Raw genomic sequence first — 25348 nt, 5'->3', positions numbered from 1 at the left:
TTTCCACCCCCATGCTTCACAGTAGGTATGGTGTTCTTTGGATGCAACTCAGCATTCTTTGTTCTCCAAACACGATGAGTTGAGTTTTTACCAAAAAGTTATATTTTGGTTTCAACTGACCATATGACATTCTCCCAATCCTCTTCTGGATCATCCAAATGCACTCTAGCAAACTTCAGACGGGCCTGGACATGTACTGGCTTAAGCAGGGGGACACGTCTGGCACTGCAGGATTTGAGTCCCTGGCGGCGTAGTGTGTTACTGATGGTAGGCTTTGGTTACTTTGGTCCCAGCTCTCTGCAGGTCATTCACTAGGTCCCCCCGTGTGGTTCTGGGATTTTTGCTCACCGTTCTTGTGATCATTTTGACCCACCGGGGTGAGATCTTGCGTGGAGCCCCAGATCGAGGGAGATTATCAGTGGTCTTGTATGTCTTCCATTTCCTAATAATTGCTCCCACAGTTGATTTCTTCAAACCAAGCTGCTTACCTATTGCAGATTCAGTCTTCCCAGCCTGGTGCAGGTCTACAATTTTGTTTCTGGTGTCCTTTGACAGCTCTTTGGTCTTGGCCATAGTGGAGTTTGGACTGTTTGAGGTTGTGGACAGGTGTCTTTTATACTGATAACAAGTTCAAACAGGTGCCATTAATACAGGTAACGAGTGGAGGACAGAGGAGCCTCTTAAAGAAGAAGTTACAGGTCTGTGAGAGCCAGAAATCTTGCTTGTTTGTAGGTGACCAAATACTTATTTTCCACCATAATTTGCAAATAAATTCATTAAAAATCCTACAATGTGATTTTCTGGATTTTTCTTCCTAAATTTGTCTGTCATAGTTGACATGTACCTATGATGAAAATTACAGGCCTCTCTCATCTTTTTAAGTGGGAGAACTTGCACAATTGGTGGCTGACTAAATACTTTTTTTCCCCACTGTAGAGTACTTCTGATAAAGTGATACACGCATCGCCACACTGCTTAGAAGTTAGCTGCTTATTAATTTAGACGCATGCCTTGGAGTGCCGGTATCAAATGTAACATCACTAATCATCGGGCCTTGGTAGTTAGGCTGCTGTAGCATTGGCAATCCCCCCTGGAGATCCATGGAAGATCCTAAGAGACACTAAAGAGAATGTGGCGAAGGATGCAAAACGGATAAGACTAGTAAAGTACAGTGTTGTGCACTGCAGAACAAATAGGAGGAATGTTAGTTTGATCAGGTTTAAGTAGGGCCAGTGGTGACTATGGACAATGAGGACAGGTGTGGAGTAGCAGCTGATGCTTGTTGAAGAGCTGCGTTCAAGGCATCTACTTAATTGTTGCAAACAGGTGTGGAGGCTGATTGGAAATTAGTAGCAGCTGGTGCTTGTTGAGTTGCTAGGGAGTTAGTTAAAGCGTTGCATTCAAGTCTGGTCCTCTCCTGAATTTTTGTTCATTCTTAACACCATTATGATGTTATAGGCTACCAGGGAATTAGGCCTAATTTGTTACTGTAGCTAAATGTGTAGGCTATAGCCAACAGGCTCAATTCAGCTTGCAAATCTCTATCGTCATGTATTCCTGATTTCGAGTTAGTTTCTCCACAAACCTGTCATTCTAAGTATGTGCATCTAATACAAGAATCTGCCAACTGTCTAAAGAGTGCAAGTGTAAAGGAGGCTGCTCAGTGGCCACATTCGCATAATGGGTTATATCCATGACGAGTCCTCTATCTATCTCGATGACAACAGGCACAAAGCCCATATAGTCTTATTTTTATTTTTATTTTTGCCACGTGCATCCGCTTATATCAGTGCATTTGTAACAACCTAACCATTATGGTACAGGTGGGCTAGAGCTACTGCCAGGGATTACAACCGAGCGTATAGGAGAAGATGGCGGAAACCTAGGTTTTATTTGAAACTGCTAGTGAGTCGGGTGAAGATAATAACACAGAGTGAGAATGAGTGGGTTAGAGTGGCGAAGAAGAAGGGAAACGAGAAGTAAAGTTTTGGTGGAAACTAGGAAACCCCTAGACTAGTTTGGTCAGAGTGAGGGTGTTGGACCAATGCTACCTGGGAAATCTGTTTAACGTGTCGGAAAATCTGGAATGTGTTGGAGGAAAGTGTGGAGTTGGTGAGAGTCACAAGAAGTGGTCTTATTTAGATTTTTTGTGTGTCTGCGCGTCTTTTAAGCCTAAAAAATATATCGAAATGGAATGTTTCCCGTATGGATTTTCAAAGCAGGGTGCCTATCAAGGGGGTTATTTCTGGGGTGGCTCAAGAAGTAAAGGCCGATGATATAACTGGACATTGATGTAGTGGTTGGTGCATGTCGACTGACCCATATGGTGGATGGAGAAAAGAAATTAACTTCATCCATACTACTGTTCTTTGATGAAGAATCTCTCCCTTCTCATATGAAGTTAGGATTCATCAGATACCCGGTAAGAGCTTTTGTGCACAAGCCCCTTCAGTGTCATAAATGCAAAATATTTGGTAATGTGTCAAGTGTATGCAGAAGGGAAGAGTATCGTATGCCACATGAAGTAAAATGCTGCAATTGTGGAGGCGAACATGCGCCCGAATTCCTGGAGTGCCCTGTTAGGGTGAAGGAGACCGAGGTGGCAAGAGTAAGGGGTGTTCATCGTGTCTCCTATCTGGAGGCGGTGAGAAGATTGGAAGGAACGAGTGGCGGGGAAGAAACAATGGTAGTAGAGCCAGCACGACCAGTGGAGGTTTCTCATCAACCGAGGACAGTGAAATGCTACATGTTAAAAAGGTGGACTTTGTATTATTTATTGCAATGTTCATAAACTGTACAGCACAAGCAGAAAATAAGTTGGAGAAAATTGGAATCATTGTGAATGCAGCTGAACGTTTCTTGGGTCTTAGTGATTTCACAATTGAGGCCTTGCAAGAAATCTTGTTGGTGAGTGTTCCGCCCTCACATGCACCTTAGCCTGTTCAGGGATGTATTTTGGAATGGACTGTGACTGAATAAGTGGGATGGGTTTTGTTTGTTGACGTGTCTATTTTTGTACTTTGTATGATGTCATAATATTTGTGTAAGACATTATATATGTATTTACCACGTATTGTGTTTGTCCTCGTGAATAAAATTATTTGAATAGAATTTACACTCAGGAAAATTTGTTACCATCTGTACTGAACAATAATATAAACGCAAAATGTAAAGTGTTGGTTTCATGAGCTGGAAAAAAAGATCCCAGAAAATGTCAATTCGCACAAAAAGCTTATTTCTCTCAAATTTTGTGCACACATTTGTTAGTGAGCATTTCTCCTTTGCCAAGATAATTTACATTTTTCACATTTTAGTCATTTAGCAGACGCTCTTATCCAGAGCGACTTACAAATTGGTGCATTCAACTTATGATAGCAAGTGAGACAACCACTTTTTTCTTATTTTTTTTATGGGGGGGTGGGGGAGGGGGGGTAGAAGGATTACTTTATACTATTCCAGGTATTCCTTAAAGAGGTAGGGTTTCAAGTGTCTCCGGAAGGTGGTCAGTGACTCCGCTGTCCTGGCGTCGTGGGAGAGCTTGTTCCACCATTGGGGTGCCAGAGCAGCAAATAGCTTTGACTGGGCTGAGCGGGAACTGTGCTTCCGTAGAGGTAGGGGAGCTAGCAGGCCAGAGGTGGATGAACGTAGTGCCCTCGTTTGGGTGTAGGGTCTGATCAGAGCCTGAAGGTAAGGAGGTGCCGTTCCCCTCACAGCTCCGTAGGCAAGCACCATGGTTTTGTAGTAGACGCGAGCCTCAACTGGAAGCCAGTGGAGTGTGCGGAGGAGCGGGGTGACATGAGAGAACTTGGGAAGGTCGAACACCAGACGGGCTGCGGCATCCTGGATAAGTTGTAGGGGTTTAATGGCACAGGCAGGGAGCCCAGCCAACAGCGAGTTGCAGTAATCCAGACGGGAGATGACAAGTGCCTGGATTAGGAACTGTGTAAAGTAGGGTCGTACTCTGCGAATGTTGTAGAGCATGAACCTGCAGGATCGGGTCACCGCTTTGATGTTAGCAGAGAACGACAGGGTGTTGTCCAGGGTCACGCCAAGGCTCTTTACACTCTGGGAGGAGGACACAATGGAGTTGTCAACTGTGATGGCGAGATCATGGAGCGGGCCCCCCGTGGGAAACGAACCCACAACCTTGGCGTTGCAAACACCATGCTCTACCAACTGAGCTAATCCATCCACCTGACAGGTGTGGCATATCAAGAAGCTGATGAAACAGCATGATCATTAAACAGGCACACCTTGTGCTGGGGACAATAAAAGGCCACACTTAAATGTGAAGTTTTGTCACACAACCCAATGCGTGCAATTGGTATGCTGACTTACAGTGCATACAGTGCATACATTATTTTTACATACTGGCCCCCCGTGGGAATCAAACCCACAACCCTGGCGTTGCAAACACCATGCTTTACCAACTGAGCTAATCCATCCACCTGACAGGTGTGGCATATCAAGAAGCTGATGAAACAGCATGATCATTAAACAGGCACACCTTGTGCTGGGGACAATAAAAGGCCACACTTAAATGTGAAGTTTTGTCACACAACCCAATGCGTGCAATTGGTATGCTGACTGCAGGAATGTCCACCAGAACTGTTGCCCCCCGTGGGAATCAAACCCACAACCCTGGCGTTGCAAACACCATGCTTTACCAACTGAGCTAATCCATCCACCTGACAGGTGTGGCATATCAAGAAGCTGATGAAACAGCATGATCATTAAACAGGCACACCTTGTGCTGGGGACAATAAAAGGCCACACTTAAATGTGAAGTTTTGTCACACAACCCAATGCGTGCAATTGGTATGCTGACTGCAGGAATGTCCACCAGAACTGTTGCCAGTCTGATTGGCTGGGCCTGGCTCCCCAGTGGGTGGGCCTGTCTCACATTTACGTCATTTAGCAGACGCTCTTATCCAGAGCGACTTACAGTGCATACATTATTTTTACATACTGGCCCCCCGTGGGAATCAAACCCACAACCCTGGCGTTGCAAACACCATGCTTTACCAACTGAGCTAATCCATCCACCTGACAGGTGTGGCATATCAAGAAGCTGATGAAACAGCATGATCATTAAACAGGCACACCTTGTGCTGGGGACAATAAAAGGCCACACTTAAATGTGAAGTTTTGTCACACAACCCAATGCGTGCAATTGGTATGCTGACTGCAGGAATGTCCACCAGAACTGTTGCCCCCCGTGGGAATCAAACCCACAACCCTGGCGTTGCAAACACCATGCTTTACCAACTGAGCTAATCCATCCACCTGACAGGTGTGGCATATCAAGAAGCTGATGAAACAGCATGATCATTAAACAGGCACACCTTGTGCTGGGGACAATAAAAGGCCACACTTAAATGTGAAGTTTTGTCACACAACCCAATGCGTGCAATTGGTATGCTGACTGCAGGAATGTCCACCAGAACTGTTGCCAGTCTGATTGGCTGGGCCTGGCTCCCCAGTGGGTGGGCCTGTCTCACATTTACGTCATTTAGCAGACGCTCTTATCCAGAGCGACTTACAGTGCATACATTATTTTTACATACTGGCCCCCCGTGGGAATCAAACCCACAACCCTGGCGTTGCAAACACCATGCTTTACCAACTGAGCTACATCCCTGCCGGCCATTCCCTCCCCTACCCTGGACGACGCTGAGCCAATTGTGCGCCGCCCCATGGGTCTCCCGGTCGCGGCCGGCTACGACAGAGCCTGGATACGAACCAGTATCTCTAGTGGCACAGCTAGCACTGCGATGCAGTGCCTTAGACAACTGCGCCACTCGGGAGACCCCAGTGGGTGGGCCTATGCCCTCCAAGGCCCACCCATGGCTGCGCCCCTGCCCTCCCAGGCCCACCCAAGTGCTGTGCCCCTGCCCAGTCATGTGAAATCCATAGATTAGGGCCTAATGGATTTATTTCAATTGACCGATTTCCTTATATGAACTGTAACACGTTTATATTTTTGTTCAGTATATTTCTTAGGGGTCCTGCAATTTAAATGCTAAAGCTACGCCAGACTGGGTCGTCACAAGTTAACACGCCATGGACGTCCCAACGATCCAGGATTGCACAGACCGTCGTCTACTCTAAGGCAGCAGCAAATAGAGTCAAGAAGTGTGCTCGAAGCAAGAATGAACGTGGAAAATGGCAGGTCTGGTTTTATTCTTTAAAGCGCTTGTTATTCAAATACTTAGCTAGCTACTAACGCGAACTCTTATGTATAATTCAATATGATATATTGTTACAAACGACTATTTCCACACGATTTGTTTTATTGTAGCTAGCTTGCTATGCAAGCAAGTAGCTAGGCTAGCATCTCACTAGCCAGCAAGCTAATTATTAACAAGGAAACGTAACCATTAGATACTTGTTTTCTTTTTGAAGCCAAGGTTAGCTAGCTATCACGTTAACGTTACTTACTGTAGCTAGCTAGCTAGTCAACCAAATCAATCCCACCATAGTTAACCGGCCTTGAATGCGAAAAAGGCTATTTGTTGTCCTGGATCTTAGCTAACCAACAAATCCGCGTTAGCTAACTACTAGTAGTAGCTATGTTAGCCACTTTGGACCTCCGTATTAGCAGACTAGCTAACGTTAGGTGATGATGACTAAGTTTAGCTATTTTTGCGTTTGCAGGGAAATATTACTAGCTAAATATTTAATAAGATAAATGTGTGCATGTGATCCTTTGTTTCTATTAACTAACAAGCAAATGGACTGATTCAGAGCTTGATTAGCCATGTTGCAACTATAAGCTTGCTAAACAGCTGGGTTAGGGGGACAAGGTGAATCTATGGTTCTGGTGTTACAACGTTACTTTGTTGTAGAGAAGCTTCTCAGGAACACCAATTGATTTCATGAAGATAGGACTTTGCTTAGATCTTATTTTCATGTTATCGGAGGTCAAAAAGGTCGCAGACAGATCAATGTTAATCACGAGTCAATAATGGCATCAAATCACCTGTCTGGTTTCTTAAATTCAAAACGTTTTGACCAATATCTCAAGATAGGGTGGTCATATTGTTATGACATTTTCAGGGCTGATGTAGAACACAGATGATTCAAATAAAAGTAAAATGCTATATTATGAAAATCAAGCACTTCAAATCCAAATAAGTCAGTACGGAATACATCATTACAATTTAAGCCCAATCATTTAAGGTAATATTATTAACAGATCTAAATGTTTTATGCAAAATAGTTTGTAAAAATTTATGAAATTATAGTACAACATTTTATACTACCTTATGCAAAGTAAATACTTAATATGCTGAATAGTCTGTACAGATTTGGGCTCATTCATTTAAAGTAAGGTGGTCATATTGTTAACATATATTTATGTTTTATGCAGAACTGGGAGTTTACACTGAGAAGGAAGGTGCCACCCATACGCACACACAGGGTGGTAACATAGTATATATAATTGTGATTACATAAGCATCAACAAAAAGCAGGGTTATAATTGACCAATTAGTAACTGTTAGGCTGTACAGTGCTTTCGGAAAGTATTCAGACCCCTTTACTTTTTCCAAATTTTGTTATGTTACAGCCTTATTTCTAAAATGGATCATATAATTTTTTCCCCATCAATCTACTCCCAATACCCCATAATGACAAAGCGAAAACAAGTTTTTAGAAATGTTTGTGCATGTATATACAGTGGGGAGAACAAGTATTTGATACACTGCCGATTTTGCAGGTTTTCCTACTTACAAAGCATGTAGAGGTCTGTCATTTTTATCATAAGTACACGTCAACTGTGAGAGACGGAATCTAAAACAAAAATCCAGAAAACCACATTGTATGATTTTTAAGTAATTCATTTGCATTTTATTGCATGACATAAGTATTTGATCACCTACCAACCAGTAAGAATTCCGGCTCTCACAGACCTGTTAGTTTTTCTTTAAGAAGCCCTCCTGTTCTCCACTCATTACCTGTATTAACTGCACCTGTTTGAACTCGTTACCTGTATAAAAGACACCTGTCCACACACTCAATCAAACAGACTCCAACCTCTCCACAATGGCCAAGACCAGAGAGCTGTGTAAGGACATCAGGGATAAAGTTGTAGACCTGCACAAGGCTGGGATGGGCTACAGGAGAATAGGCAAGCAGCTTGGTGAGAAGGCAACAACTGTTGGCGCAATTATTAGAAAATTGAAGAAGTTCAAGATGACGGTCAATCACCCTCGGTCTGGGGCTCCATGCAAGATCTCACCTCGTGGGGCATCAATGATCATGAGGAAGGTGAGGGATCAGCCCAGAACTACACGGCAGGACCTGGTCAATGACCTGAAGAGAGCTGGGACCACAGTCTCAAAGAAAACCATTAGTAACACACTACGCCGTCATGGATTAAAATCCTGCAGCGCACGCAAGGTCCCCCTGCTTAAGCCAGTGCATGTCCAGGCCCATCTGAAGTTTGCCAATGACCATCTGGATGATCCAGAGGAGGAATGGGAGAAGGTCATGTGGTCTGATGAGACAAAAATAGAGCTTTTTGGTCTAAACTCCACTCGCCGTGTTTGGAGGAAGGAGAAGGATGAGTACAACCCCAAGAACACCGTCCCAACCGTGAAGCGGAGGTGGAAACATCATTCTTTGGGGATGCTTTTCTGCAAAGGGGACAGGACGACTGCACTGTATTGAGGGGAGGATGGATGGGGCCATGTATCGCGAGATCTTGGCCAACAACCTCCTTCCCTCAGTAAGAGCATTGAAGATGGGTCGTGGCTGGGTCTTCCAGCATGACAACGACCCGAAACACACAGACAGGGCAACTAAGGAGTGGCTCCGTAAGAAGCATCTCAAGGTCCTGGAGTGGCCTAGCCAGTCTCCAGACCTGAACCCAATAGAAAATCTTTGGAGGGAGCTGAAAGTCCGTATATTGCCCAGCGACAGCCCCGAAACCTGAAGGATCTGGAGAAGGTCTGTATGGAGGAGTGGGCCAAAATCCCTGCTGCAGTGTGTGCAAACCTGGTCAAGACCTACAGGAAACGTATGATCTCTGTAATTGCAAACAAAGGTTTCTGTACCAAATATTAAGTTCTGCTTTTCTGATGTATCAAATACTTATGTCATGCAATAAAATGCAAATTAATTACTTAAAAATCATACAATGTGATTTTCTGGATTTTTGTTTTAGATTCCATCTCTCACAGTTGAAGTGTACCTATGATAAAAATGACAGACCTCTACGTGCTTTAAGTAGGAAAACCTGCAAAATCGGCAGTGTATCAAATACTTGTTCTCCCCACTGTATATGTGTGAGCTAGGTACTGCTCAACATAAAAAAATCTACTGACTAATTGGGGTCAGCCCTACTTCAAAGGTACGCCTACACCTGAGTTGGGTTACATTGTAATGTTATTTTTGGTGTTGATGAGTTTGATGGGAGGATAAACTGCTCTGTTTAAAGCAAATAATTAGCTTCGGCTCAGAAGAGACAGTGCTAGCCAGCTGCACAGTAGGACCCATTTTCAATCCACTGGTATTTAGCTATGGTTTTATCGATTTGGAAGGCTGTAGCCACTGAATTCTGGGAGTTTTTACTTGAAAGAATAAAACCATCAATCACAAAATTCGCTGCTGGCACAATACAGCCAATACCGTGCAGCACTGCCTCTCGCCTGGCTCGTTACCTCAGTGAACGGCATGGCCCAATCCCTGACAACCATACATCAAAACGTAGCTACGAAGTTCTACTTTGTTACCTGCTGTTTTTTTTATTGTCTCTGAAAACATCTGAATGACAGAAACGAAGGAAAAACGTTATATTTCAGTCAAAAGGCGTCCGATGACCATGAAACACCCTGAGGACTTTCCCATACTTCTTGGCAATACAATGTCACATCAATTTTACTTTGATCGGTTGAGGAATACCCATCACAAAGAGCAAATATGAACACACTGGTTTTCGCAAAAAGGGCTGTCCCGCAGATTTTAACGTTCTTAGCACGGCACTTGCTTTACATTTGGGCTCATATCGCGTAAATATTGTGATGTACAGTATTGGGATTTTTAGACATGGGTGACAACTGCCACATTGTTTTCAAATGATTGATGTATTTTGACAACCACATTATTGACATGAAGTGAAAACAGATTTTACTGCATTTTCTTTTGGTATAATTCTCTCATAGCGTCCATTGTTTGTAGCGTCACCTAAGACCCTACCAATAGCTACACTACGATGAACTTTCTTTGTCAAAGAGAAACTGATGGCTTATGTTGTCTGCACCTTTTTATGTATTGTATCCTCTTGTTTTTAGGCCTGACCTGAAGGTAACAGATTACAACCTACTCCCACGTCACAACTGCGTTGGTTAGGAAACCCCACTGTCATTCCACCCAGCCCTGTGGCCACCGGATTGAGCTTGGTGTGCGTTTGCCTTCCCCCTCAGAGACAATGTACTGCCTTCAGTGGTTGCTCCCGGTCCTCCTCATCCCGAAACCCCTGAACCCGGCTTTATGGTTCAACCACTCAATGTTCATGGGCTTCTACCTGCTCAGCTTCCTGCTGGAGAGGAAGCCATGTACCATTTGTGCCTTAGTGTTCCTGGCAGCACTGTTTTTCATCTGCTACAGCTGCTGGGGGAACTGTTTTCTGTACCACTGCCATGACTCCACACTGCCAGACTCTGCACACGACCCCAGCATCGTGGGCACCTAAGAGGATTCCCCCTGACGTGAGGAGCACACGGATCCTGGATAATCTGTATCTAGGCTGTGAATAAAATCTCCCACCTGAGACTGTTGAGATGTGGAGAGACATATCCCGATTCTCAACCCCTCTGCCCTTTTGTGAACTTGTTCACTTCTCTTCATGGATTTAAAAGGAATTGACTGGTGTATGAAATACGGTTACTCCCTCTCCCATGCATACGCCAATCCAATGCTTTTAAATGTGTGGGGATGAGTGCATGTGTACACTTCCCAGAGAATAGGCTACCCTACCTTCCTCACTACTGCCCTCCACCCCTGCCTTTATTCCCTGGTTTTGAGTGAACGTCGCTTACCCTGGACTCATTGGATGTAAAGGTTTGCATGCGTTGACATTAGAGTTTTCAAAGGTCGTGTTAATACATATATTTTAATTACAGAATGCTGAATGTTTCCAAAGGGTAGAAATCAAATGTGTGTGCGTGTGTTGATAGTATGACTTGATGTTGTGAAGATGCTGACTATTAGTGTAAGTTGTTACGGTAGCAGGAAGGTGAACATGAAAATCCTGCTTCCTTGTTGAGCTTTGGATGTCAAGAGAAGGTGAATGAAGTGAACCTGTTATCTACAGTGCCTTCAGAAAGTATTCATACCTCTTCACTTACTCCACATTTTGTTGTATTACAGCCTGAATTCAAAATTGATTAAATCTATACAACAAATCTCACCCATCTACACACAATACCCCATAATGAAAATGTGTGTTCAGAAATTATAGCATGTCTAAATGAAATACAGATATTTCTCATTTGCATAAGTATTCACACCCCTGAGTCAATACTTTGTAGAAGCACCTTTGGCAGCGATTACAGCTGTGAGTCTTTCTGTGTAAGTCTCTTAACAGTTTTCCACACCTGGATTGTGCAACATTTGCCAATTTTTATTCTTTTCTAAATTCTTCAAGCTCTGTCAAGTTGGTTGTTGATCATTGCTTGACAACTCTTTTCAGGTCTTGCCATAGATTTTCAAGGACATTTAAGTCCAAACTGTAACTCGCCACATATACTGTCTTCTTGGTAATCAATTCCAGTGTAGATTTGGCCTTGTGTTTTAGGTTATTGTCCTGCTGACAGGTGAATTAATCTCCCAGGTCTTCCTCTAGGATTTTACCTGTGCTTAGCTCCATTCAGTTTATTTTTTTATCCTGAAAAACTCCTCAGTCCTTAATGATTATAAGCATACCCATAACATGATGCAGTCACCACTACACTTGAAAATATGGAGAGTGGTACTCAGTAATGTATTGGATTTGCCCCAAACATAACACTTTGTATTCAGAACAAACAGTTAACTGCTAAATTTTTTTGCAGTTTAAATTTGAGTGCCTTGTTGCAAACATGATCAGTGTTTTGGAATATTTTGATTCTGTGCAGGCTTCCTTCTTTTCACTCTGTCAATGAGGTTAGTATTGTGGAGTACAATGTTGTTGATCCATCCTCAGTTTTCTCCTATCACAGACATTAAACTCTGTAACTTTTAAAGTCACCATTGGCCACTCCCGAGTGGCGCAGTGGTCTAAGGCACTAGAGATCCTGGTTCGAATCCAGGCTCTGTCGTAGTATTTAGACTTGCCATAACAAATGGGTTGAATACTTATTGACTCAAGACATTTCAGCTTTTCATTTTAATGAATTTTGAAAAACATAATTCCACTTTGACATTATGGGGTAATCTAAATGTAATCCATTTGAGCTGTAACACAACAAAATGTGGAAAAAGTCCAGGGTTGTGAATACTTTCTGAAGGCACTGTATGTCACTTCTGCAGAGTTCAAATGCTACCACCGCTTTTAATTTAATGAAGTTCACCCTCTGAAGGTGTTAAAGGTGTTATCGCACTGAGCATGATGCTGTGGCCTTGTGTTTTCTCAGTTCTTCTAGGCTTCATATCGACTTCAAGTGATATCAATTGTCCACTATCTGCATTTGAGAAAGCGAGAATTCCCAAGCCCGAAAAAGGAAAATGCATATATTTGCTGAAAGAACAATGATTAGATTTTTGAGGTTTCACAGAATCCCAATATTTGAAAAGACAAAAGTATGCTTTTTATACATTTTTATAAATCTAGTCATTGAAATGTGAAGTTACAGTATATTAATGCTGTCTGCTGCTGGAGGGATATTAACATGGATTATTTTGAGTTGGGCCATAAAGAAACTGCTGGACAAGCTAATGAGCTCTTGATCAAAAGGTTTTGGATGATTTTTAACTCCAGCACGGTGTGATACCTATCAGGGAAAGGTCACCATTTTGCAGCTGGCTATCCAGCCCCATGAAATGTTCACATTTTGCCCCGTCTGGTTTTGAAAACTTTTGACAATGGAACTCAAGTTAATTGTATTATGTTCCGTGTATTCTGTTGCTGTAGCTAATGACAAATTGATCATCAGTCTCGATTTGCTCCAGCATGAAAATTTGCTGCCAATTTTATTAATAGGGAGGTTTGTAATGCAAATATTTGTTTCAGGTTTATTTTGGCATTTTGTTTAATACCTTTATACACCTGTCAGTGTGGTATATTTAGAACTTACATCCCAATGTCATTTCTACATAAATGTAAAACCGATGGACCTTTTCTCTGTAATGCACAGGAAGTGAGTATAGTGTTCAAAAGGAGATTTTACAGCTACTTTTTCAATAAATCTTTGCTGGTCTTGACAAGGAGTTATTTGGAGAGTTACCTGTGCATCATTTAATGCTTCCCAATATGTTCCTGCCGGTTAACTTTGGTCACACTCCAGAAACATTTTATAAACACAAAAATGCTTGGTTCGAAGCAAGTATGTACATTTATTCACTTTATTTGTATTGTGTACATTTCATATTGATACTGCTAAAATATAGAATAAATATCGGAATGTTTTATAGCATACAGAGCACCTAATGATTATACAGGTTTTGCCTGTACGTGAAGCAGGGAGCCTGTTTACGGCCCCATACGCTAAGGTCAGGACAAATGCTTTGTACATGTGTACAGTTTGAGTATGTACAGGGGCTATGGCCCATTGCTATGTTTTGCTGTAGGCCTATTCTAAATCATGGTCTCTGGCTCAGATCCAGTCACTGCAGTTTGGCAGCCCAACCGGGAGAGGGGGTACATCCATATGACTTCTCTCTCTAAACTTTAAAGGATTGTGATTTCAGTATCCAAGTTCTGATAGGCTTCTTCTTGTAACTCACAATAAATCTTGTCTATTCGCTGGAATGCAAGGTGACCCTTTTTACCTAAAAGAAGAAAGAAATGCATCGGGTCTACGAAAAATCAGGGCTCACATTCGTAAAGCGTCGCAGAGTAGGAGTGTTGATCTAAGGTCAGTTTTGCCTTTTAAATCAGAATTGATAACTGTGGGGACCTGATTGTAGATCAGCACTCCTCCTCAGATTTGTGAATATGGGCCCAGAGGGGTTGACAGGTTTCTTATCATTCATTCAAGAACACAATATTGGAATTCAGAAAATGGTGCATCTTAGGTAGAAATCTAGCCCATTTGAGCACAGACATTTCCATTTGTTTAAACTTCCAGGTCAGTTATTGCAATGATTTATGTAATCAAGTAATTGCATGCAAATTAGCTGGTTAATGGAAACACCATGTGACTGAATGATTACCAAATGATAGCACAGTCTCTCTAGCAGCGCTGCGCAGGTCCTCGTCATCAGACCGCCACAACTCAGCCACCTGCTCCACGCTCTCGGTCGCCTGCCAAACACAGGAGTTCAAAGTTCAAAGCGTGTTATATTAACCAAACCACTAGGGTGCCATCTCTTCAAAGCATAACCACAACACCTCTCAAGAACAAACACTCAAATGTTTCCCTTAGCTTTACACTGGCTTGGTGTCTTTGTTTTCAAGCAGGGCCAAATGTCTACCACTTGAGTGGCTCCCTCATATACCACCACAAAATCCCAGTGAAATAGGGTGGTAGAGAGAACTGCCAGGCCAAAACAAACAGGATTATAGCATTGGAACCTGGCAGGGGCTGGTAATCTACAGCATTCGTTTCCAGGATAAAATGGAGTGTGTTGATGCATAGTGGCGAATGGCGACATGTGGGCAGACAGAGGAGAGATCATCTGTGTATACTGGGATTTGTGTTTGTCTCCTTGTGAAACCCTGTGGCTTTGGCACAAAGACATCGCACACCAAGAGCACTCACTTTGAGACACTTGAGGGCCAGACAGGCAGCCTGCTGGAGGTGGACATTGCTGTCCCTCAGGGTTTCCGTGTAGTACACGATAGCCTAGGAGGATAATACAATTATAAGGACATAAACAACTTTATCTTCCTGTTTCCCAAACTCAGATTAAACCTAGTCCTGGACTAAAACACTATTTCAATGGAGAATCTCCATTTTGAATGCTTTTTCATCCTGGACAAGGCTTTATCTGTGTCTGCAAAACCGGTCCAAGAAGTACTTCACTATCAAAGCATAATATGACTATTCCATGCACTCAGTCTCAGTTTAATCAATTGTAATAAATACCATCTCAACCGAGGGAGGGATGATGGATCCAGACAAGTGCTACAGTGAAGACTAAATATTAGGATGGGATGCTTGTGTTGTCCTTCGGTAATGGATTTATGTTTCTTATGGATCCCAGGACTCTTCGAGAATAATTATAAATGTAACGAAATTAGTATTTAATTATTTATAAAACATTCATAAGCATTACAATTAATTAGCATTTATAACATTTAATAAATCCTCTTCGATGTAAAGTTCCCTGTTTAGGGGACCTGCGTGGTTCTGGTACCGGTTCCGGACGATATTTTTGCTTATAAATCGATCTGTGGACACCGTAGATCGTAATGGCTTGCATTGAGCGATAGCCCTGGTTCCCGCGGACTCAGTAGTATATGTATATATATATTTGTCCGCCTGTGTGACATAGGATGTGGAATTTCAAACCACTTGAAGCTGGGCTCTCCCTCCTACCATTTCATTCCAATTGTCCATCAACTCCTGGCTGAACCCTATGTCACGGCTACTGACAAAGCACATGCCTGCAATCCTTACACCGTAGCGCAGCAGGAGAGAGTGGTTTCATTACTATAGCACTTTCAGAGATTGATTTATAACCATTAATCTAAAATAATTAATAGATTTTAAACAAACACTGTCATAGATGGACATGATTAATATGAGATGAAAGGCTAGTTCCTAACGAGTTCAGGAAGCCAATCTAGGAAGGAAGGAAGGAAGCTAGAGCTCTGTGTGATGTTCACAGCGGTGGGAACAGACATTTTGATCAAGAGAGACATTTAGAAAATATGCACATTTTCTCTAGCACTAAACATACAAATATGTATTTTACAGTTATAAGGTTAAATCTTATAGGTAGTGGTTTTATAATTTGATTATACTATATTTAGAAAGCATATAAGTTATTTCAAGCATTATTCATACAGTTTTGTTGAATAGATTAATATTTCATATATTTTCGTATTTTTATCATATTTGTTCTGTGTACTTTAGCTTGTGTCCTCAAAAGTGACTACACCTCAGCAATTTATAACTATTTTTACCAGAAAGGTGAGAATTTAACCTTTCTTGGAGTATGCAGCATTACTATTAATGTTTATGGTCCTCTCATGATGAATAATCGCTTTCTGGGATTATGTAGATTACATTTTGGATTACATGCAGTTACATCTAGGTCCAAAAGACGCCTTAACAGCTTCTACCCCCAAGCCATAAGACTGCTGAACAATTAATCAAATGGCCACCCGGACTATTTACATTGACCCCCCCCCCCTTTTGTTTTTACACTGTTGCTACTCACTCTTTATTATCACTTTACCCCTACCTACATGTACAAATTACCTTGACTAACCTGAACCCCCACACATTGACTCGGTGCCGGTACCCCCTGTATATAGCCTCGTTATTGTTATTTTAGTTTATTTAGTAAATATTTTCTTAACTCTATTTCTTGAACTGCATTGTTGGTTAAGGACTTGTAAGTAAGCATTTCACGGTATTCGGCGCCTGTGACAAATAACATTTGATTTGATTTAAGAGGTTTTAAACACAAAGTATTTATAAACATTTAGAAGCTATTTGTAACTTGTACTTGACACCCAGTGCCATAACACGTTGACACAGTCATAATCATGATATAATATGTCCTAACAGCTGACATAACTTGTCATAACCTGTCATAATTGGTCATAACACTGTCATGACCCATATATTTACACCTGTTGTGACATATATTGCGTTATGACACCTACAGAAGTGTCAAAACCCACATTTATTCAAATTCGTTTTTTCCCCGCTGAGAAGTTTCCTTTCGTTTTGAAAGTTTGTTTCTTAAATCCTTTGTTGTTGTAATGAATTATTTACAGGCATGTTTTTTTCATCATGTTTTAAATAACTTGTAGAAAATATGCTTTATGACACTGTCAAGAAGCATAATGACCATCCTGTGTCACTTTACTTGGACTAAGAAAATACACTTTATGACATTGTCAAGAAGCATTATGACCATCATAATCATATAAGCCAGATAGGCCTATCACATACAGGCCCTTATATCAATCATCAGTCAAAAAGAGGGTGTCTTGTCCCGCTTCTAAAATCTGCTCCTGCATTCATCCCAGTCCTCAGCAACAGAGCATTGGGGTAGGTGCGTGTCAGACATCAGTATGTGGTGTGCAATTACAATGATCATTTAATATAGTCAATTTCAGAGAATGTTATATAACATAAACATACTGTTGACACGTAGGCTATGGTGTAATGGAATGTTTTGCCTTGTTTTGTGGGTTTTGACACTCCTTTGTAGGTGGCATAACCAGCCATGAAATAACTACCTTTAGTAGGTTTTGTAGGTTTTCACACACTTATGTAGGTGTTATAACCAGTCATAAAATAATGCAATATATGTCACAACAGGTCTAAATATATGTGTTATGACAAGTTATGTCAGCTGTTATGACATGGTTATGACCGTGTCATAACGTTTTATGATGCTGGGTGTCAAGTAAAGTGTTACCAAGCAGGTAATGACTTAAAAGTTACACCGATCTGTTAAAACTATTGGCCTCGTCCGTACCTTTGTCCTGAAGGCCTTGTAGCCCACGGCTCTGCAGAGACAGTTGCTGGCAGCCTGGGACACCTTGTGGTTGGCATCTGTCTGGAGGCTGGCTAGCCGCTGGAGGGTATAGCCCAGGGGCAGCAGCTCAGCGATGTGCTTCCCTTTCAGCTTCTTCAAGGCCTTTCTCCTCTTAGGACTCTCCAGAGCAGACACCAGGTACACTGACACACACACACCAAAAGATTGTACATTATTTTCACCTTTCTATACACTGAGTGTATAAAACATTAGGAACACCTGCTCTTTCCATGACATAGACTAGCCAGGTGAATCCAGGTGAAAGCTATGATCCCTTACCTATGTCACCTGTTAAATCCACTTCAATTAATGTAGATGAAGGGGAGGAGACAGGTTAAAGAATGATTGTGTGTGTGCCATTCAGAGGGCGAATGGGCTTGAAAATTGAGTGTGACAAGAACTGCAACGCTGCTGGGTTTTTCACACGCAACAGTTTCCTGTGTGTATCAATAATGGTCCACCACCCAAAGGACATCCAGCCAACTTGACACAAATGTGGGAAGCATTGGAGTTAACATGGGCCAGCATCCCTGTGGAAGCTTTCGACACCTTGTAGAGTCCATGCCCCGACGAATTGAGGCTTTTCTGAGGGCAAAAGGGGGTGCAACTCAATATTAGGAAGGTGTTCCTAATGTTTTGTACACTCAGTGTATAATTAAAAGTCTGGGTGCCAGTTTGCTTTTGTCTGCTTAAAGACAACTTGTCATTAATTTGCCAAACAACTCGGTAGGTATTGTTGAATGCAGAAACAGTAAGGAAGGTATAGACAGGCTAAATATTTGTACAACAACAGTTGGAATAGACAGAGCGATAAAGGACATACATCTTGAGGAGATGTTGAGCAGAAACCCAAAAGGGCTTATCAGTAAAAACCACAAGGCTGAACCATCCCCTATCAGTTAAAATGCAAATTATTCATGGATTCCATCCAATACAGTACTCTAGGCTGCTTCCCAACTGCTGCTGCTGCAGCTCAGACCTGGGTTCAAATACTATTTGAAATACTTTGAAGTGTTTCTTGAACATGCCTGAAGTGCCAGGTGGGTGGTTTTGCACTTTGGGGACTTTTCTATTGGTTCCACATTGCAACAGGCACGCTAAACCAAGCACAGCTAATGCATTTCAAACAGTATTTGAACCCAGGTCTGGCTAGACCATACATGCCCAATTATCTAAGCTTTTCTGCAGCATTCTTCACCGAGTAACTCATCACGTTCTGCACATGCAGATTTAGTATGGACCTTTCAGTGTGTGGTGTGGGTTGTCCCCTGGGCGTTCTGAAGACACAGCTGTAGGGGCCGCTAAGGAAACCTGTCCTTTGTTTCACAGTATGGGGCTTTTCATGTCCTAGAGCACCCACATGCTCCAGTTTATGACTTACTGTAGTTATGGTGTACATGGAATAGGAAGAGTGTCGACAGATTCCATCCAGATGTATAGTATGTTTAAGGAATGTTTTTGGGACTCTCACATTCTCCTGGATCTGAAATAGCTATGAGAATCTATTTTGCTGTGGTCTACTGCATTGTCTTTGCCTCTGCTTTCTGTACTTCTGCTTCCTGTACAAAACCCCATTGTTTCCTGTGGATAGGATTTGGGGGCTTTAAAATATGCATAAATAAATGTATGATACTCACTACCCTCAAGATCAACTCAAGACCTTGTGCTGCCAATCCATAAATCTTCCATTATGGTCCTAAGATTAACATACTGTAGCTAACCTTTCTCAAATGCATGGAACTGAATGAGGTGATGCAGCAATAACACTTCAATGTTGAAGGTTGTCACCGGTTGTCGCTATGTCCGTTCTATTTCTTTTGTTCTTTGCTACTTTTTTGTACAGCACCAGTGCTTTGTTTGGATGGCATGTAAATTACCCTCTTGCCATTTAAACCGAGCCAGCACAGTTTGGTTCAGGTCATGTCGGCACGATCGTGTGAAAAGGGTATGAGTCTCTGACAGGATACCTTCTCTGGAGAGGCGCGAGATATGTTCTCCCAGGTCTGTGAAGCTCCAGCGGCTCAGGTAGGTGGAGAGCTGGAAGACTGTGACCCTCTGCGGACTGTAGCGGGCCATAGGCACCATCCGACAGCTAGCTTGGATCTGCTGCAACAGCTGCGCAAACACTGCAGACGACACAATGTATCAGTGACCCACTACAGTCAAATACCAGCTAGCCTCTGGGTCATTACACCAATTCGGTGCCTTTTGAGAAGAGAAACTTGGTAAAAATATATTTCACCTCGTTTTAACATTCTGTCATAAAGAGCATTATGTTGAACTTAATAAACAATGTTTTCCCCATCTCAAGAGTTTAATAAAAAATTACTATAAGGGAGAGGGGTTAGTTGAGCCATTATTTACCTTCAGCATCACTGTCAAGGTAAATATAGTATTCTTTCTAACAAAGATATCTACATATATTTTAGGATGTTGTGTATTGCCGGAAATAATCTAAATTGATGTAAACATTACAGTTTTGAAAACATAGCTTGTCCAAAAAAAAGAGGTTAAACCACCTACAAATTTCTGTACTGAATGAAATATTACCACTACTTTTTTTTAAACCATGTCTATCTTTATTTCCTAAACACAATTCAACACAATCACAATCGCTTGTTTGTCTTTTAATCATTTTAAGCATCTTTAACACAGGCTTAACACCTTAACATAGGCTAGGCCCTGTTGTTAACTCATATCCCAGCGAGAATGTGTGCTTCAATTTGCTCAACTTGCCATTGGCTCAACCATTGTCTCAACTTACCCGATTTTGAATATATTAACCCACACAGCTGCAAGGATGCACATTCATGCTAGGTTTATGACCTCATATTGAAGCTTATAGAGACCCCAACTGATGTATAGAACAATCTTAAAATGATCTACTTTGGTTTAGATACAAGCACCATGAAACCTCTAACACAATTAATTAATTTGACTTGTTGAAAATAGTTTTTTTGGACCTAACTTGCTTACCACTTTTTCCATGTGGTTTCTCCCTTCACAGGCTCCATGAAATGATGACCTCTTCCTAAATATTTGGTCAAATTACTAATTTTGTGTATGGTTTCTTAGAAACAAGGGTAGTGCAATTTACCCCTTTGGCTCAACTTACCCGACTCTCCCCTAGTAAGTGCCTATTTTTGTGCCAAATAAAGTAACAGGGTTGACCATAACAGGGTTGACGATTTCATCTTAAATCAGCCATTAATCTCCTTATGACAGGGGGAATGGAAGCTTGTTTTGTGCAACAGAGAGTGGCAATTGAATGCAAGCTTCACCCAAAAATATATGGGTAACAGAGTATACAAAAATAGTATAACCAGCTCACCTGCTTTTACACTATGATTTGACTATTAGATGTTCAATGTTTTGTTTTTTAAAGGAATAGTTTCGCCATATTAAAACGAGAGTTCAGTTCACGTAACAGGGCTGACCTTAACATGAGAGACAAACGTTAATGAATCACTGATTACATGAAATACATAATAATAATCAGAAATGACTATCTATTTCAAAGCAACAACATAACTAGGGCTTTACAATGATGGTGAAAACTTGGCGAAATGTTGGGGTTAAGTGGGTTAACATCTTCCTAGAAGTCACTGAGGGACATGTCAAAATGCTGAACTTTTGCATTTAGCAAGTCTTTATTTCTATATATACAAAAAATTGAATTCTCTTCATTTAATATTACAGGCTTTTAAAATGCAATATTGGTGCATAATTTCTACTTAAAATATCAAAGGGATGCAAAAGGAACTCTTCATGGAATGACCCCTCTATCTACCTTAGGCATAGCTGTTTTAACGAAACCGAAAGGAGCAGTTGGAGTTAAAGGATGACAGCTGCCATTTGTGACATTTTGCGTCAATCAACAGATTTTATATTGTGACTAATACTGTAACATATCACTTTTAGCCTGAGTACCTGCTTCTGAATTCAATGACACTATATTGTTGCCCTGCCAAGACAACAAGTAGGTGGCCAAAGCAGTAACAGACTAGCAACCAGTCCAGAAAACCTCATGAACAGAGGGCCTATACTGAAGCCCTACCAAGACAACAATTAGGTGGCCAAAGCAGTAACAGACTAGCAACTAGGCCAGAAAACCTCATGAACAGGGGGCCTATACTGAAGCCCTGCCAAGACAACAATTAGGTGGCCAAAGCAGTAACAGACTAGCAACCAGGCCAGAAAACCTAATGAACAGAGGGCCTATACTGAAGCCCCGCCCCAAATGGTAGCCATTTGCTGTCGTCCTTCTTATTATTTCCATTGAGTTAGCCGTTGTGCTACGGTGCTGACCTGCGTCTGGCTGGCCGGGCTGCTTGGCTTTGACCTTGTGGATGTAGCGTTTCCTCAGGGTCTGGACAAATGTGTCAGTGGGGCAGCAGAGGGGTGACTCACTGCTTGTACACTCCTCCCAAAACACCAGCAACTCCCTCTGTCTCTGGGCCTTTGGGAGAACTAGGGGGAGATCAGAGGATGAGTTATACAGATGTACTATGTTAATTCGACCAGTTTCTCACAGCAAGAAAATAATCCTGCAGCAACAGGACATTTGAATTTTTATGTGGATAGTAATTAATGGACATTTTTGTAAGGGTTGATAAAAAAAAAATTTGGGGGGCAAATCAAGTCTGAAATTTTAAAGTGGAAATTATAACCTTGCATACACTACAAGTTTGCATTTCCTGTCTGCGACAGCAGAGTCATCAAATTAAGAGCGTACACCTGTACATTTATTGATATGTTAAATCAGATCAGATGCTTCACACTGGGCACTATTGACAGAGTTGTTGTGTATATTTAACTGTGTAATTCTGTCTATGCAACCATTACAATTTAGTAGAATTTATGTTCATTACTATAGCCAGTATCTAGGATAATAAGTTATTTAGTCATATGCAAAGCTTCCTTTTTAAAGGGAAATGGAGCTTCTCTTCCCTGTCATATATTTTTTATTTTATTTTTTACAGTGGGGCAGGAGACAGAGAGACAGAAATCAAATCAAATCAAGCTTTATTTATACAGCACATTTCAGACATGGAAGGCAATGCAATGTGCTTCACAGGAAAAAAATATTTACTATACAACAAGAGGATAAAAAACGAAAGAAAAGCAACGCTAAAAAGGTGCATTTTTAAGAAAGAAGGTGCTGTACTGAAGGTGCTGTACTGAAGGTACTGCCAGAGCTTTCAAACCCTCGCCATTTGTATGGTCCAGAAGCAGCTCTGTTGACTCAGGCTCAAACTCTGGCACATACAAAGCTATTTTTGTCATTTCCCCCCCATTTTTTTTTTTTAATAGTTGAACCAGTCCCTAAAACTCAAAACAAAGCATTTAAGAGAGAAGATGGCTACTTACTGTCATTGACAGAGAGCATGTCTGCCGTCTCCAGCATCAACCTGCTCACTTTTTCAAGTACCTCTGCTTGGAGTGACATCTCTTCCAAAATGTCCCTGTGAACTACCGCTGACTCTGAATTCCTCATTGCCTGTAAATCAAAGCCACTGATTACACACTTTCAATGTTAGGCTGCATAGTTACACCTTGAATTTTCACTATTTCTGTAACTACTACTATTACCATTACTTTGTTTTTAAAGGAAAACTATTCCCTGCGTCCCAATTATCTGTCCTTTCCCCTGAAGAATGCACTTGTTCACTTACCCATTGGATTTAAAAGGAAATGACTGCTGGACCATGCTTACACCAATCCAATGCTTGCACCAAAAGTACATGATCTCACAATTAGGGAGAAAGGACAAATAATTGAAACACAGACTATTAACAACCAAAATGGCCGTCTTGTGTTTGACAGTATTGGACAGGCCTCATACCTCCAGCAGTAGAGTGCAGATGCCCAGGTGTGTTTCCAGAGCATGGTCCAGACTATAGTTCCCAGTGGTCAGTGGTGCAACATCCCGCTTCTCTCGTGATTGGATTTCCTGAGAGAAAAGCCCAAGGCTCCTCAGCGTGCTCTCCTGGAATGAGCTGATTCTATTGGATGAAAGAGACACATGAAAATATTGGATGAAAGATACATAGTGGAATACAGTAGGGCCTACAGTAGGTCCAAATACTACAGTGTGGGCCTACTGTACTTATCTCAGGTTGGGTGATCCACAGACTATACATTAATCCACGTCATTATAGTGTGATAGAAAAAATAAATCACATTTCACAAATGTGTATGATTGAAATGGGGATCATGGATTTATGCTACTCTATCTCATGATAGATTTCCAATATTTATCCCATATTCAACAGCGCTACACATCCACAAGGGGGCGGGTAGGATATTTCTCCATGAAGCTACTCTGCTAGTCTCATCTACAGTCAGTGCTGTAGCTTAGAGAAGTGGGTATACTCTTATGTTGCCAAAAATGTACCTAACGAAGGAAAGGCACCCTGTGTGAATAACCTACAATTATAAATCCCATATTGGTCGTTCACAGTCAGACCAACCCAACTGTGAAAGCAGGCTAATAGTAGGCCTACAACTGAAACAGATAAATGAGGCTGTCAACTGTGGCAGAAAATCACAGGTTTCAGAATTTTCCCCTTATTTTTTCTCCAGGTTTTTGCTCTTAAAGTCACACTTTTTTTATTTAAAAAACCCAGAATGGCTACTTACTGTCATTGACAGAGAGCAAGTCTGCCGTCTCCAGCATCAACCTGGAATGCATAACAATGCTTAAACCATATCAGGAGACCACTTATGAGGTCTGGGAAAAATCTAAGACGTGATTCTTTGGGTGTAGTTACCCTTTCATTCAAGTGCACAGGCACCTAGCACAGTTGTTTGGTTAGCAGTGTTTCTGTAGCACAAAGAATTTTTGCAAATAATCATGATATCATTCTGCCAGGTAGGTATAGGTTACTTTGTAGCTAGTAAACATTTAATTGAGAAGGTTTTTGAGAAAGCCTTTCCATCTACCAAAAGATGGTCAGGCGTATCATTAGCATTGCTATATTTTTCCTGTTCCTTCATTGTTTGAAACCTGGATGTACTACTTCATATTATGAGGCATGTCTTACCTTGCTTCAAAGTAGCCTATAGCCAAAATCCCACCATAGAAACGTGGAGGCAATTCTTTTATAAAGACTTTCTCATGAGTGTTCTATTGGTTTTCTTTCAACTTTCGTTCATTGTCTAGCAGCCAAAGGCATTATAGTCATATTAGCAACCCATGATAGCTGTTGCATCTTTAGATCTCCCCTCTTTCTAAATTTCAAATGGATTTTCCATCTTTGTCCATGAAACCGTTTGAATGTGCGGTGTGCATTTTAGAACAGTGTTTTCCCACACATTGCATTTTTGAACATTTGCGTGTATAGGCCTACAACTGTGTGCACATTGCTGCGCCTAAAATGTGAAGAAATAATAATTTATCAACATTTTAAGCTAAATATTCTGATCTGTTCCATCAACCTTATTAATTGATACAGCATATACCTCCACAACACTACTTTGA

At 41.5% G+C, this 25348-nt stretch overlaps 2 protein-coding genes across 4 annotated transcripts in view; one reads left to right on the top strand and one right to left on the bottom strand.

Annotated features, from left to right (window-relative positions):
* Positions 1-6101: 6101 nt before the first annotated feature.
* On the top strand, positions 6102-13410 carry blcap (bladder cancer associated protein). Of its 3 annotated transcripts, XR_014614066.1 has the most exons (3): positions 6103-6172; positions 10296-11064; positions 12618-13410. XR_014614066.1 is itself a non-coding variant. In XM_084173567.1 (2 exons), the coding sequence occupies exon 2, from the start codon at positions 10433-10435 to the stop codon at positions 10694-10696; it is 264 nt and encodes an 87-aa protein (XP_084029693.1). In that variant the 5' UTR covers positions 6102-6168; positions 10296-10432; the 3' UTR covers positions 10697-13410. The 3 variants fall into 3 exon arrangements, 2 of the variants coding, with proteins under 2 accessions (XP_084029693.1, XP_084029692.1); XM_084173567.1 differs by having other exon boundaries at positions 6102-6168; positions 10296-13410; XM_084173566.1 differs by having other exon boundaries at positions 10296-13410.
* Positions 13411-13475: 65 nt separating this feature from the next.
* Positions 13476-25348, bottom strand: part of ripor3 (RIPOR family member 3) — a 54840-nt gene continuing 42967 nt past the window's right edge. The window contains exons 14-21 of the mRNA XM_084173565.1: positions 23711-23870; positions 23236-23365; positions 22174-22335; positions 19833-19991; positions 17806-18008; positions 14904-14987; positions 14356-14446; positions 13476-13971 (exon numbers count right to left, since the gene is read on the bottom strand). Of these exons, the coding sequence (XP_084029691.1) occupies positions 13871-13971; positions 14356-14446; positions 14904-14987; positions 17806-18008; positions 19833-19991; positions 22174-22335; positions 23236-23365; positions 23711-23870 (1090 nt within the window). The 3' untranslated portion in view covers positions 13476-13870. The remainder of the gene's footprint in view (positions 13972-14355; positions 14447-14903; positions 14988-17805; positions 18009-19832; positions 19992-22173; positions 22336-23235; positions 23366-23710; positions 23871-25348) is intronic.

This window comes from Coregonus lavaretus (assembly GCF_964263955.1).
Source record: "Coregonus lavaretus genome assembly, chromosome: 12".
NCBI lineage: Eukaryota > Metazoa > Chordata > Actinopteri > Salmoniformes > Salmonidae > Coregonus > Coregonus lavaretus.
The sequence above is the reverse complement of the archived record's forward strand: the minus strand, read 5'-3'. Positions and strand labels throughout refer to the sequence as shown.